Source organism: Panthera leo, chromosome E2 (assembly GCF_018350215.1).
Source record: "Panthera leo isolate Ple1 chromosome E2, P.leo_Ple1_pat1.1, whole genome shotgun sequence".
Lineage (NCBI taxonomy): Eukaryota > Metazoa > Chordata > Mammalia > Carnivora > Felidae > Panthera > Panthera leo.
The window spans coordinates 27,429,981-27,444,721 of NC_056693.1; the positions used below are offsets into that span (position 1 = coordinate 27,429,981).

Genomic DNA, 14,741 nt, shown 5'->3' on the forward strand with positions numbered 1-14,741 from the left:
GAATGTGGTCCCGGCTCTACCATGGGGCCTTGAGGCCTCGTCCGAGCCGTCCAGGGACCTTATGAAAGTGGAGCGGAACTCTTTTCATGTATATTCCAACTGCTGAAATTCCCCAGACGCGCCACAGTGTGCAAACGCGGTGCAAAAAAGAACAATGGCTGGATAAAAACCGAGGCAAGTCCACCGAGCGCCCTGAAGACGAACCAGAGCTGCTAATATGAGGGGAAGCGGAGCCCGGAATCTGCCCCTCCTTCTTCACCGTCGCTTTTCCACTTCTTTCCCTTTTTCCTCTGGAACTTAATGGAAATCAAGTCACCATGTTTCCAGGGGAGGGGACCTGCTCTTCACTTGCATAAAATATACGTGCAAATTCACCAAAGCAGGTTGACACTTGGCAAAAACACACACGATACTCAGGGCTCAAACTGATGGAGGTAATTTACATCTCCTTCCTCTTTTTCCTTAACCACAATATACGATGTCTACGTAGGTGTACAAAATCATGGTGGTGCAGCCAGCTGGGACTGGCAAGTAGACCGTGGGCCTCTCTTCCCAGCCTCATTCTCAATGAAGTCATATTGGGAGCTCAAAAATCAGCCACGGTGGGAAGCATTTACACCACAGAAATTGGCAAATGCTACAAATAGAATTCTTTTTTTTTTTTTTTAGACAGCTAGTTGTTAAATATTTACCAGCACATTGCATCACTCTGCGTGTGTGTGTGTGTGTGTGTGTGTGTGTGTGTCTATATAGATGTAGGGAGAAATATACAGGTAAAAATACAAATCTCACAGATACACATATATGCGTGTATACATATATACAGAGAGACATTACATACACACATTATTCACATTTGTATGTTCCCCCTGATTCATGCCTTCTCATTAAATATTTCTTTGAAAGCAAGACTAGAACCAGGGATCCAAGTGAATCTGTATGCTTTGATAATAAGAAAGAAAAAACCAACCTGCTCTCCCCAAATATAATAGCAATAGCTAAATTGATTTCTTTTTGCCAGGCATTAACTTTCTCCTATTATGGCAAATTTGCTGCACTTGTATTTTCTTCCAACCCCAGAATTAAACACACTTCTAATTTCTCACTTCAGGTGCATTAAGTGCAGTATAGGGCACAAATGAATAATTTTATTGATAATAAATTTTATAATCCATGCAGCACTTGCTGAAAATGGATGTGTTCTGGATGCATTCATTATTTCTCCTAATTTGAAGACCACAGGATTGCAGCAGCCCTGCTCGCTGAGCCTCTCTCTGGTAATTGCTGGCTGTTTTCTACTGGTTTGAGACCCGACCGACAAATTCAGGCACATGCTCTGCTTTATGTGGATAAATGACAATAACCAGTTTATCAGATTATTACTTTTATTAATTTAAGAGACTATACAACATTAGTGAGTGGTTTCTGTCTCCTGCAGACAGAAGTTATCCGACCAACTTAATGGTGCTGTGAGACCCTGGATATACGTAACACCTTGCTAAAGGAAACAGCCATACATACTCTCCCTAAATCATGCAACTAAAACATCGATGAGAAGAGACCATGGTGGGAAAGTCGGCTCACTGGGGTTGAGAGGGAAGAGGCAGGGAAAAAAGATCAAAGGATTGTTTATTGGTTTCGAGCTTGCTTAGAAAGGATAATGGGTAAGAACAAGGACTTTGACATCAGACAGACCCAACCTCAGCCCCAGCCAGCCCACCTAGATCCATGTGACCCTTAAACAAGTTGACTCTCTGACCGTCTGTTTCCTCTTAGGACTTGGGAAGATGAACGAGATAATGTACAGTCAGCGCTTGGCACAGCGTCTCGCCCCTAGTAAGCACCCAATGGGTTGCATCTATCGACTCTTCTTGGGCCATTAGGGTTCTACATCTCTTGTCAAGCCATTCTAGCTTGAGGAGGAATTTGACCAAACTGCTCACATTCGTCGGGTACTTAAAATGCCCAAATAAAGTTGTAAGCATTTTACACGTCACCTCTTTTCAGCTTCGCGACAGTTCTATGAGACAGCTGCTATCATTATCCTCATTTCATAGAGGAGGAAACAGGGGCACAGGGAGGTTAAACGGCCTGCCCAAGGTCATGCAGGCAACTAGAGACAGAGCCAGGACTCCACCTTAGGTCTACAACCTGCCTCCCAGAGCTGCGTCCTTGGCCGCTGCACCTGTCTGAACTGCTCTCACCTCCATCTGTGGCCCACACCAGCAGCACCTGCCAGCACTCCTGCCTCACCGCCGCCTGCCACTAGCACCCACCCAATCCCACCAGCTGGGCCAGCTCAGGAATCCAAGCAAACACCTAAAACACCTAAAATCTGATTGTGCCCATCTCCATTGCAGCCATCATCTCCACGTTTGCTCAGGAACCTCAAATCATGCCGCCCACAAGCCAACCTCATTTCCCGCCATCCCATGGGCAGAGGGCATGCATGGCAGCTTTAGAAACCATGCCTCTTCCCAAGAGCGTCCCAGTGGATGTGTGACACCAGTGGCATTTATCAGCAGGCTCACTGCCTGCGTTTGTGCCTCCTGAAAAATCAAGTGCACCTGATTCGCAAGCTCCCACACACACCGCTGACGGCCAGCCTGAGTGAGAGCACAATAAATGTCTGTGAAATGAATTCACTGTGATATTTACGTATATACACAATTGAAATTGAATCACGGGCACATGCTGTACTATTTATAATTATAACAACAGTAACAATTTAGTTAGATTTAGTCTCCCCCCCTCCTGCCGCCCCCCCCCCCCCCCGCAAGGAAAGACTCACCTGGCCCTTCCAGGGGGAAGCATTTTGCTTCTTTGCAAAAATAAGGACATAACCAAAAACAAAAACAAAAACAAAAGAAACAAAAAAACCATACCCAGACTTCTGCCTTGGCATTGTGATTTTTCTAAGAATGGGGTGGTCTAGATGGGCACTCAGGTGGCATCTTTGACAATGGTAAGTGCCCACCCCCCCAATCCCCAAGTCAGACTCATGGGCCAAAGCCAGACCCCCTGCCAAGAGCCTTTCTCATCATAAAAAGAGAAGACATCCCTTAAAATACTCAAAATTGAAGTCGAAAAGCCTGGGCCTCTGTGCTGCGGCTAGGGGGAAATTAAGGTCAGCTGGTGGCAGGTGACTGACAGCTCATTTTTCCTGGGCACAGGTAGACCTGTGCAGTCCCCCAAATCCAAGAGCCACCCTGTTATTTCAGCCAGGGAACCCTGAGCACTTGGGGCCCTGTGGGCAGAATATGGAAACACCTAGATGTCTTTCTTAGTCCCCCAACTCCCAAGCCAGCTGTCTGAAGCACAGGGAGAGGCCGGACGCTGCGGCCGTCTCTTTGCTCCTGGTCCTAGGAGCCCCAGTTGGGTACAAGGTTCTCGGTCCCGGTGGGACACCCCCAGCCACCCCCTCCCCCTCATCTTCTAAATCTCCAGCATTCCGCCGGTCCCGCTCCCCCGCCTCCTGATTAACAGCCGGCCACCTCATTTAGAAAGCGAACTTTTCTCAGAGTTCCATCCTGTTCTTGAGGCTTCAGTTGGAAACTTGGCCTAGATGACAGCTGTGTGGGCCTCTCCCCAGCTCGACCCAGCAGGAGTTCTAATACACTTCATTCTGGGGCTGGTTGCTGCTTTTAATCTATCAGCACGGTGCCACAGCTGCTGTAAGCTAGCTGAAAATTGTCTGCATACGGGGCAAACTGTTTGTAACCCTTTTCAGTGCAAACGTGCGTTTCTGCCCCTGCCTAGGAAATGTGCCGCCCCAGAGCAGCCGAGGCCTTCCCCTGTCCCGGGAGCTCCCCACCCTGTAAACCTGGAAACGGTCAGAGGCCTAAACAGGTTGCTGGCTTACAAATTCTACCCTCCTGACTCAACTTCTTCACAAGCTTTGGCCACAACACTGTGGGCCCCCGTAACTAGGGCTTGGCCCCCTCTAACTGGCTCTTTGCTTTGATTCTTGAGAGAGGAGGGACTTTTCTCCCCAAGGCTCAGGTCCGCAGAGGACCTACCAAGGGCTGTCATCCCCAGACCAGAGGAGGGCCTGACCCAAGGCAACACCACCTGACTCGCACATCAGCTGGTGCCATCAACTGTAAGGGGCCTCCAGTGGATCCACTCGACGACATCAGACCCAACGGGGCTCCACCAACATGGTAGGGAGGGGGGAGTTGAAATTCTTCCCAAATATGAACATTTCCAATTCTTACGAAATAACCAGTACCCTTCAGGCATTAAACACAAGTTTAGATGTCAATGGGGAAGGAGAGAAAATGGGAGAAAAATAGCACAAAAAAAGAAAGTCAAAGGATGGAAGGAGAGCAGGAAGGGAAAGGAAGCAGGGAGGGAAGGGGAGGGGAGGAGAGACAAGAACCGGAAAGCACCATCCGCACATCCCTCCCTAATCTGTCCTTGCAAACGCCTTGGTGGTCAGTGGGAGGAGGCCCAGACCTCTCTCCATCTTCAGTGGGCTCTTGCCCCCAGACACCCATCACTAAGGGGGAACAGACTCCCTGGCCTTCCACCTGCCACGGCAGCTCAGACAGCATCCCCAGCCTCCTGTGCCCCCTAGAGCGGGCCCAGAGAGGGGCCTGCCCCTCTACCACCCAAGGAGGGCCCTAGACTCCTCCCTCCCTGCCCATCGGCCATTAGATTTCTGTCTGCGGCACAGCACCGCCAGAGTTGGGGTCACCAGCCAGGGCAGGCCCCCAGCTCTGCTCCCGCACCACATGGATGCAGGCTGCCCGGCCTCTGCACTGCTTAGGGCACATGGGGCTCTGTGGCCTGGAGAAAAGAAGGGCAGCGGTGGGGAGACCCACCTCCCCAAAACAGTCCAACTCCAGACCCAGTCTTCCCTCAGCATTGATCCGGCAGCAGCTGTATCTCTTTCATTTGAGTAATTATCATATAATTAAGTGCATGAATTACAAGAGAGCCAAGGCATTAAATTAAAATATTTAATGCTTGTAAATCTGAAAATGATTACTGTGCTGATGTGCAGCCAGTGAGAAGTGAGGCTAATGGCTCAGCGGCCAGCACGGGGAGGTGGCGGCGGGGACCAGCATCACCTCAGAAGGCTGGGAGGGTGAGGGGAGGGCTGGGGGTGGGGTGTGGGGTTGGGGACTGAGGGGGCAGCAACCTGGAAAGGGAGCAGCCAGTCCACAGATCTCAGAGCAGATCTCCCAGCGGAGAGGTGCGAGGTCCTAAAATGAAGGCCACGTGTTCTAAGCGCCTGCCCCCCACCCCCAACAAGGTGACAAAAGGGGTTAAGACCGAGTCAGCTCCCTGGGAAACTTCACACGGAGTCTGAAGTCTCTGGGGGCAAAACAGAATAGGGCCAAAGTTGGTGACATCACTCTTGCGTACACTTTGACCCTTTGGAAAGTATTCACATTCCTGTGTGACAAATGAGGAAACCAAGGCACAGAAAGGAAGGGAAACTTGCTGAGATCATGCAGCAAGTTGAAGCAGTACTGGGCCGGGGGCCAACCTGAACTTCCCACACCTGGGCAGCTGTGACGAGCCAGCTGACTGGGCTTTGGCTGGCTTTGATGTGACCCAGAATGGTATCAGCTGATTCTTTCATTTCCCAAACCAACCTGTCTCCCTCTCGGGACAAAACGGAGGTACAAAGCTCCCAGAGCGATCCCCCACGATGCCGACAAATGGCTCCACAAAGCGGGAACGGGGGCGAGCTTTGGGTTTCTGCCCAGAAAACACCACACACTACCCAGACAGAGGCCGGCCAGACAGATGCCGGGAGGGTTCAAAGGGAAAGCGAGACCTGCCATCTCAATCACCATTTGTGGTGGCCGAACGGGAATCAGACCACAGGTGGCCTGAAGCAAAAGGCCCCATTCCCGTCCTGGAACGTTCTCAACAGGGACAGCAAAGCGCGAGTGTCCAGGCCAGGTGCACGGAAACCAAGCACATGAGATGCTGGGAAACTGGACAGGATGAGGGGGCCCCTTTGCCCATCCCAGCCTCCACCAGCATTCACATTCCCTTGGCCTAGAAGACCCTTTCCCATACGCCCACCTCTCTGTGGGGAGCCAGCCTCTGTCGTGCAGGAGAAAGCCGTTCCCTTCTGCTGGGGTGGACTTTCGTTTTACACCTGCTGGCAACAACTAGCCAGGTGTCCTTTGTGGAACTTCCACCAGAGGTTGATACCCCTCCTCTCCTTGCCCTAGGTGAGCATGTGACCCAGGTCTGGCCGATCAGAGCCAATCTTCAGACATCTTCAGATGATGGGCTAAAAGACTCTTGCCCCTGGGGTTATTGAGCTAATAGGATGGGAGCCTGGAAGGGCTGCTGGCCATTTTTCCTTAGAGGAGCCCAGGTCCTAATGGCTTGCCCACCTGGGCCTTGAGAACTTCCCATTTCTGGCCCAGTGAACCCGTTCCCTTGGTTCCCTAAGCCAGTTGGAGACAGGGTCCGAGCCCTTGCAACTCAAAAAGTCCCAATAACCGAGCCCTCCTAAATCTTCGATTTGTCCTTTACTGCCCCTCTGTCTCACCCTCTTTCCCTCCCTCTGCTCTCCTGCCCTATCGTATTGAGTACAGTGATGGTTTAAACAAATGCACAAATGGATGACAAATGTTTCCTGCTCAGGACAGTCCTTTGGGTCCGGTGTGGGTTCCCAATCATTCCCACCCCCACTCCTATTTCCGGCAGCCTCTCCTGAGCACCAGAATTTCCAGCCCACCCAACTCTGTGCAATAGCTGGAGTTAGATGTCATTCTACCTGAGCCACTATGGCCCACAGTCCCAAAACACACACTCCTTGAAGTCAGGGACCTCATCACAGGCTCCTCCTGTAGTCCCCATAGCTGGTCACAGGGCTCCCCACCGCCAAACCTTTGCTCTCCATGTCCCCTCTGTCAGAAATGACCCAGGCTTTCCTAGGGACTCAAACCAAGCCCCAGCAGCCCCCACAAGGAAGTCTTCCCAGAATCCTATTCCTTCAAGGACACTGCCCCCTCCTCCAGCACCTACCATGTGCATCACTGGTGATTAATCATGAGTTCTCCAGAATTTGCCCACTGCTTTCCACCCACACTCCCAGCGCCCCCCTTCAGGCCACCATCTTTTCTTGTCTGCATGTCAACAGCCTCCTAACCAGTGTCCCATCTTCCAGGGAGCGTGAGCCTGTCCAGACTGAGCCTTTTCTGGACTCCCAGGGAAAGGGAATCACTAAGGATCAGACTACTCCACTGGGGGTCACCACAGAAACCCTCCCAGACCTGCAGATAATCCAGTGAGAGTGCAGATAGGAAAGCGGCTCACACAGAGCAGAAGACCAACGAGGGTCAGGTTCACAAGGCGCGTCTGCCTGGGCGGTGGCCTGGCAAGTACCAAGATTGTTGCTTTAGATTCCCACAGGCTTGGACACAAACCCCAGCCCTACAACTTTCTAGCTGCCCATATGGCTTCTGCTGGGGGACTTTAAGAGCCTCAGTGCCTTCACCTGAAGTTGAAAGTAACAGCAAGCTTGTTGACAAGTCATAAAAATCGGATGCTAAGCACCTCTTCTGGGTCTTCTATGACACACAGTAGGCACCTGATAAGTGGTACCTGCTGTCACTGTGCTGGTGGCTGGGAACATCCCCAGCCTGATGAGTCAAGTGCCCACAGAAAAGAACTGGCAGCTCAAATGGGCCATTTCTGAGCTGAAACTGTAAATAAATGAAAAACAAAAACCAACATGTTTTGGGAGCCTACTATGTGTCAGCATTGTTGAGCGGCTTGCCAAGACTCACTTCATACTAGGAGCTCAGTAGCAATTCTTATGATCCCCATTTTACAGAACAGAAAACCTACGAAGCAAGAGCTTCAGCAACTTCCCAAGGGACCCAGAGCTGCTGAGGGGCAGGCCAGGATCTGAAGCCAGAGTCCGTGCACACTGCCCCCCTCTCCTGCAGGGCTGCCCTGAGCTGTGGATTATGGATAAGAATGTGAAATCAAGTAGGCGGCTCCTCACCCCTGCTCCTGGGACCTTACAAATATGCGAGGAAGAAAGAATACTCTGAGATCCTTTTCAGGCCCTACCTTGGTGGAAAAAGGACTTCTGATCTGGCACCGACCAACGGAACATAAATCTTCGAGCCTCAATGTACCTTCATGCCCTGTAGACCCTTTCATGAAGGGCCACTGTGTGCTGGGAGCTGTGTGTTTTCATTCACCATCTCACTTAACCTTCACAGTGGCCCTGTGAGATAGGTATTATTATCCCCATTTTACAGAACAGGCAGCTGAGGCTCAGAGAGGTTAAGTGATTTCACTGTGGTCACATAGCACGAGAGAGCTGGAAATTGAAGTCCGTAATGGTGGCAGTAATCATGCTATCTGAGCAGGAGGCATTTAGCTCCTTCCTTCCTGCCTTCCTTCTTTCCTTCTGTCCTTCCTCCCTTCCTTCTTCCTTTCCACCCTTCCTTCTGTCCTTCCATCCTTCCTTCTGTCCTTCTTTCCTTCCTTTCTCCTTCTCTCTCAGCTCATGGAGAGTCAAGAGAGGTGCCTATTAACGAAGAATGAAATAGTTTGCTACAATTTGCCCCAAAACAGTATGTTTAATTACCACAAACCCTTCCCCAACCAAATCACTTAATTGGATTCAGATAGCATGTCTGATGTTATATATAATATTTTGCAACTTGGCCCTCTTTGGGGAGCGTATTGATTGAGGAGGAAAACAGATGTTCTAGAAGATGTTTTCAGATCAGGGCTGGACCGGATGGCTGCAGAGTTGAAAGAATTATACAGGTGCACAGACAGTTGTGACACCAGGGGCCAGAGGCCAGGGCAGGCTCCATCCTGCTTCCCACCAGAGGACCACCCCAACCCCATGACCACCCCTGACCCCGGCACAACTGTCTGTGTCGACCAGCGGCTTCCAGGGCCACTGTCTCCATCCATCCTCGCACAGCGTCCGGTTGGCGACAGGCAGGCACTGGGGAGAGACGTCTGGCAGAGCAGGGTCTCCTGGAGTTGATGGGTGAGCACAGGAGGGCTGAGGGAATGGATGGGACAGACAGTCTCCCCGGTCTGAAGGGGGCCTAACTGGCCAGAGCTTTCCCAAGAAAGCCCTGAACTCATTTGTTTGTTGATTCAACAAAGATTTGCTAGGCATCTACTGCGTGCCATTCACGTACTCACTCAATAAAATTCACTAGGTGCCTACCATATATCTTTTTTATTTATTCATCATTCAAAAAACAAGTATCAGAGACCTGCCATGTGCAGAGCCCCAGGACTTGGTGGTGCCTGCCCCCTTGGGGCTCACAGTCCAGCAGGGGAGGAAGATAGTCACCACTGGACACAGCCTGAGGGGTGGAGGCACATGAGGGCAGAGAAAAGGCATCATGCTCATATAGTCAGGATAGTTAAGGCAAAACGTCCAACGGGGGACAGGTACCCAGAACAGAGGAAACAGCACGTGCCTGGGAGAGGAGAGAGGGCAGTGTGGCTGGAGCATGGAGGGTGAAGGGCAAGTGCTGGAGACAGAGCTGGTGGCGGGAGGGGAGCACTGACCTTGCAGGGCCTCTGGGTCTCTGAAGGTCTCTACCTCGGGGTGATGGGGAGCCACTGAGGGCTCTGAACGTGGGAGACAGACTCAGAAACCACTTCGAGTCCAACACAGACAACAGACTGGGGGTGCGGGGAGCAGAGTAGGTTCCAGAAAGCAGGAAGGATGCCAGGTTCTGTACTTGGCACTGGGGGTTCAGGAATGTGTAAGACACAGCCCCTGCCCATTAGAACCCACAGGCCACTCCAAAACCATGGACAAGTGAGCAGGCAGCTGCAATCCTACATGACCAGCACCTCATGGGGCAAGTTGATTTTTGAATTTTTAATGTTACTCCTGCTTTATTTGGTCAATATTTATTTGGAAACTATAAACGACATTAAAGGGGAGGGTGAATGTTTTGTTTATTCTTTCATCCAAAAAATATTTGTTAAGCGCCTACTATGTGCCAGGTCCTGTGTGTGCTGTGGAGGAAAAACAATGTTTAAGGCTGGACCCTCATAGACCTTTCTAGGCCGCTCCTTTGTGGCACGTGTGCTAGACACATGTAAATAAGCCCCAAACTTGCCCACCTCAGAAGCAGCACCTACTGTGTGTCAGGCGCTGTGCTGGAACTGGACAGACCTGCGGCTGTCTGTAGTGCGGGTGTGAGCCTTGCAAACAAGAGCCAGGTGCATGATAATGTGGGACCAGAGACATCACACGGTTCTGCAGAGGGACATCCCATCCCAGTAGGGACAAGAGCTGAGCTCATTTGTAAGGTTGGGGGAGGGGTTGCACAGAGGAGCAGGCCTTCAACAAGAAGAGTGGGGAGTGTGGGGTGAAGGCATTTTAGACAAGAGGACCACACGAGCAAAGAATGCACAATAACATCTGGGGACGGCAAATCACCTGCTTAGGCTGAAGCATAGGCTGGGAACCACAGGGTCATAAGGTTGATAAATAGGCTGAGAACAAGCCCGGACTGCATCAGATGGCAAAACAAAATTGCAGGCTTTGTTCTGTAGGCAATGAGGAGCCACTGGAGTCTAAGCAGTGAAATGGCACCATCAAGCCCTACACACTTCCAGAATGTGAATTACGGCACCCGAGTTGGGGAAGGTGGGTTGAGGGGTGACCAGGTGATAGGCCACTACTATAGCTCAGAGGAATGGGGATGAAAATGTGGATGCAGGCACACTGAGGAGGGAGCCTGGTGCTGGGGTGGGGGTTGGGGGCACAGGCAGAAGGGCTTAGGCAGAGCTGTGGGTGGACCAGAGTACAGTCATGGTCGTAGCTCAACAGTGTCTTATAGAACATGACTAGTTCACATGACCTGGGTAGCTTAAGCTCCTATCAGTTGAGAAGGACATAAAAATGCCTAATACTTAGTAGGCTCTTTGTAGGGGTGGGAGGGAGAGGGGGGAAGGTTTGGTTAACAAGTGGATGGGCAAATGAGTGAAAAAATAGATGATGCACGGGTTTGGTGGGGGGCAGATGGTGAGTAATGCCCACTTGAATATTTGGATGGATGCACGATGATGTGAGCATAAGGGGGAGTGAGGGTAAGTGGACCGATGGAAGGTGGGATTGAGCAATAGAATGATACAGGGCTGGAGAGCAATAGAATGATACAGGGATGGATGGATGGATGGATGGATGGATGGATGGATGGATGGATGGATAGGTGGGTGGATAGATGGATGGCTAGATGGCTGGATGGCTAGATGAATGCGTAAGTGGGTAGGTCGGTAGGTGGGAAGGTGGGTGGATAGGTGGATAGCTGGATGGCTGGATAGGGGGGTGGATAGATGGATGGATGGGTGGGTAGATGGATGAGCGGGTGGGTGGATGGGTAAATGAATGGGTGGGTAGATACATGGGTGGGTGGATGAGTGGGTGGATGGATGTGTGTGTTGGCAATAACTCCCAGAAGAACATGACTAGAGAATGCTGGCCGACTCCAGGCAGGTAAATATATTCTGGGTTGAACCCTTGGCCCTCTCATTGGCTTACCTCATCACTTCCAACTGAAACCTCTTCTCTCCCAGCCCTGCCCTTAGCATTCAGAAAGATTAGCTAATAGAAAGATCTGCAATCAAGAAAGCTGGCCGATCTACTAATTGCAGTTTTGCTCTAATTTGCTGTGTGGCCTTAGATAAGCCACTTCCCCATTCTGGGCTTCTCTTTGCCACCCAGCACAATGAAGGAATAGAATTAGATCAGGGATGCCTATGTGCTGTTCATCCCCACATCTTCACCCACACCTTACTAACCAAGCTTTACCCATAAGCTAAGGGTTCGTTTGCAAGCTGAGCCCCATTTGCCAGGTGACCTGTTAAGATGGTGGTTCTAGAACTAAGCAAACATCAGAATCAGCTAGAGGATCCATTAGAACACAGACTGCTTACTGGTACTCACCCCCAGAGTTTCTGTTTCAGTAGGTTAGGTGGGGCTAAGAATTTGCCATCTCTAACAAGTTCCCAGGTGATGAAAACGCTGCTGGTCCTGGGACCCCACTTTGAGAACCACTGACACAGGCCTCCCCGTCAGCTACTTCTCTGACAGTTTGTGCCCACAGCTGGTCAGTTTCTTTGTATGTGTTGGGGGGGGGTGTGAGGGGGTGCAACTCACCCAAGCCCCAGACAGGGGGCCTCCTGGAGCCTGTGTGACCAGAGGGCACAGGGAAACCCCAGACCTGGTTAGAGGGGACATGGGCACCCCTTCGACCGGCCCCACCCCACCGCCCTGTGTCCACCCTCCCTGCACCACGTGCTTCCCCGCCTGCTTTCTTTCTCTTGCAGCCTGTGAGAGCACCGTGCCTTCTGCTGCCTGTGCGCCGCCTGCCCCTGCCGCCCTCGGAACAGCTGTGGGCTTAATTATCAAAATAACATTTTAATAGTCTCATAACTGAACTCCCTTCAAAACATGCCAGCGGAGGAGGCGGGAAGGATTCTTTTTAGCACCTCTTCCCGCCCGACTTGCTAATCGGAGGCATTTAAGCTGCCAGGAGGCCCAGATGCCCGGCCCTGCCCACGGAGCGCCTCCTCCCGCCCACAGTGGCCATGGCCTACCCACAAGGAGCAGCCGGACCCACGCCAGAGCCAGGAGCCACCGTGGGGGCCTCGCTGCCCCCTCCCCACAAAAGGAGAAGCCATTCACCCCTGCAAACCCAGTCATCGCTTCCGAAAGTGGATCTGCTAAGAGAACTTAGGCAATTCATTTGCGATCACCAGGGGTTTTACTTGCCTTTAACACTTTTTTTTTCTAATTTAAAAAAAAATTGCTATCACAAGCAGTAACTCTGGCTCCCCCTTTCCCTACTACTCCATGTAATAATTCTACAGGGAGTCCTAGCTGGTATTTAGCTCCTGAGTTAAGCTCCACTAAACAAGCCCCGTGCAAAACTAGCTGCACAAATCACAGTGTTTTTCCCTCCCACTCACTGAAGCCCCCTTCACTCTCCCGTTCTTCAAGCTAGCTAACATCACATTTATCCGGGGCTCGCTCTGCCTGGGCCGTGCGCTAAGTACGGAACATATGTTCTGTGTTATTACATCTAATCCTCGTTCGGCAGCCCAAGGAGAAAGGCCCGACTGTTTCTATGATCCCGCTTCACCCAGGAGGAAACGGAAGCCAGACAGGCTACAACCCCAAGTGTTACCTATGGGGGGAGCCCAGATGGGAAGCCAGGAGGGTGTGTTTTCAGCAAGGGCACCAGCCTACCTTCCTTGGTGCTTGCCTCGGGGAACCCGTCTTTCAGGCTACTGCTTCTCAAACTTCAACAAGTATGTGAATCCCCTGGGGCTTCTGGTTCAGCAGGACCGAGGTCTGGTAGTCCATATTTCTAGCACACTCCCAGGTGATGGGGATGTTGTCAGTCCCTGGGCCACAACGTTGAGGAGCTAGGCTATAGGAGGCAGGGCCTGGACAAGGCCTAGAATGCTGCCACCACCCACCCCCCGCCCCCCGCCCCCAGCATAATTAGATCAGATGGACCATGAGCACCTCCTGCAGCCCAGTCTTGGGCCAGCAGCCCTGGTTCTCCTCTGGCCTGCTCACCACCAGCCCAGGTGGAGTGATGGGAAGAAGTATTATTTCAGAGGCCTACATTCTCAGCCTACCTGTTCATTTGGTTTCTGAAACTCCATACCTAACCATGGAACAACAAGTGGACTTTGCTCTCTGGAGGAAATTGCTAGAACCAGGCAAACTCCTTTGGCCCTCAACATATTCCCTGCTGCCTCCATTGAATACCTCCTATGTACTAAGACAGGCATTGTGGGAATATGCAACGAGACATGGTGGGCGTGACAAGCAGATGTGAGGTCTACCCTCTGAGGCAGCTCACGGTTCCATGCAGGCCCACGGTGGGATTGAGGAGACACACAGAGGCCAGAGCAGAAGCTACGCTGGCTGGGCTCTCTAGTGTCCCCGAGCCCTGGGGAATTCAAGTCTATTTTAGTATTAGCCCACATGCAACTAAATTTACTACCAATAAGAAAGCAGGTCTTCATGCCATCCCCGCACACTGGCGGGGGGCAGGCACTCTGGCACGGACTTGGGGACTCAGTAGTCCGTCACGCTTTTGGAGAAAGGGGCTTGGGCATGGCACCCCACGGTCAGCCCGTAAGTGAAGTGGCCACTGCCCGTCAGAAAACCAGTCCTGTTTGAGAATGCTCAGAGACCACGCAGTTCTGCTCTAGTGGGGGTCAAGAGTTCTGTATTCAAGTCCTGCCTCTGCCCTTCTAGCTGTGTGAACTTGAACAAGTCCATCCTCCTCTGTGAGCCTGATATTGGCATCAGCAGCAGGAACATAACAACAGCACATGACTTGATTCACAGGGTCAAACAAAGCAGACACTGTATATGTACACATCTTATTATCTATTTTATTTATTGAAGGAAAAGGCCTTAACCTTATTTTTTAATGTAGTTTCATATCATTCAATTAAGTGAGGCATTCTGTAAATCCAGACCTGGGGTGGGACTTGGTGGATGGACAAGGTCCCGTTCAGAACTTCACTGAGAAAATGTGCCAAATGCAGATGATGTCGTTAAAGACAGAGGACAGACAATAAGGTAGTAAGTGACTAGGGGTGTCAGACTCCCCAGGGAAGACAGTGAGAGACCCAGGGAGGCAGGGGTGGGGGCAGGCCAGCTGGGAAGGCTCTCTGCAGAAGGGGTGCTTTGGAAGATGTGTAGAACAACAATAACCACGGCAATAATATTA

At 51.3% G+C, this 14,741-nt stretch overlaps 1 protein-coding gene across 2 annotated transcripts in view; it reads right to left on the reverse strand.

Annotated features, from left to right (window-relative positions):
• Nucleotides 1-14,741, reverse strand: part of ZNF423 (zinc finger protein 423) — a 271,419-nt gene that overhangs the window by 65,461 nt on the left and 191,217 nt on the right. Inside the window, exon 3 of one of the 2 annotated variants that reach the window (XM_042918397.1) lies at nt 8,437-8,521. The exons of the other annotated variant lie outside the window; for it this stretch is intronic. Within the exon in view, the coding sequence (XP_042774331.1) occupies nt 8,499-8,521 (23 nt within the window). The 3' untranslated portion in view covers nt 8,437-8,498. Of the gene's footprint in view, nt 1-8,436; nt 8,522-14,741 lie in introns of those variants that run through there. 2 annotated transcript variants of the gene reach the window in all.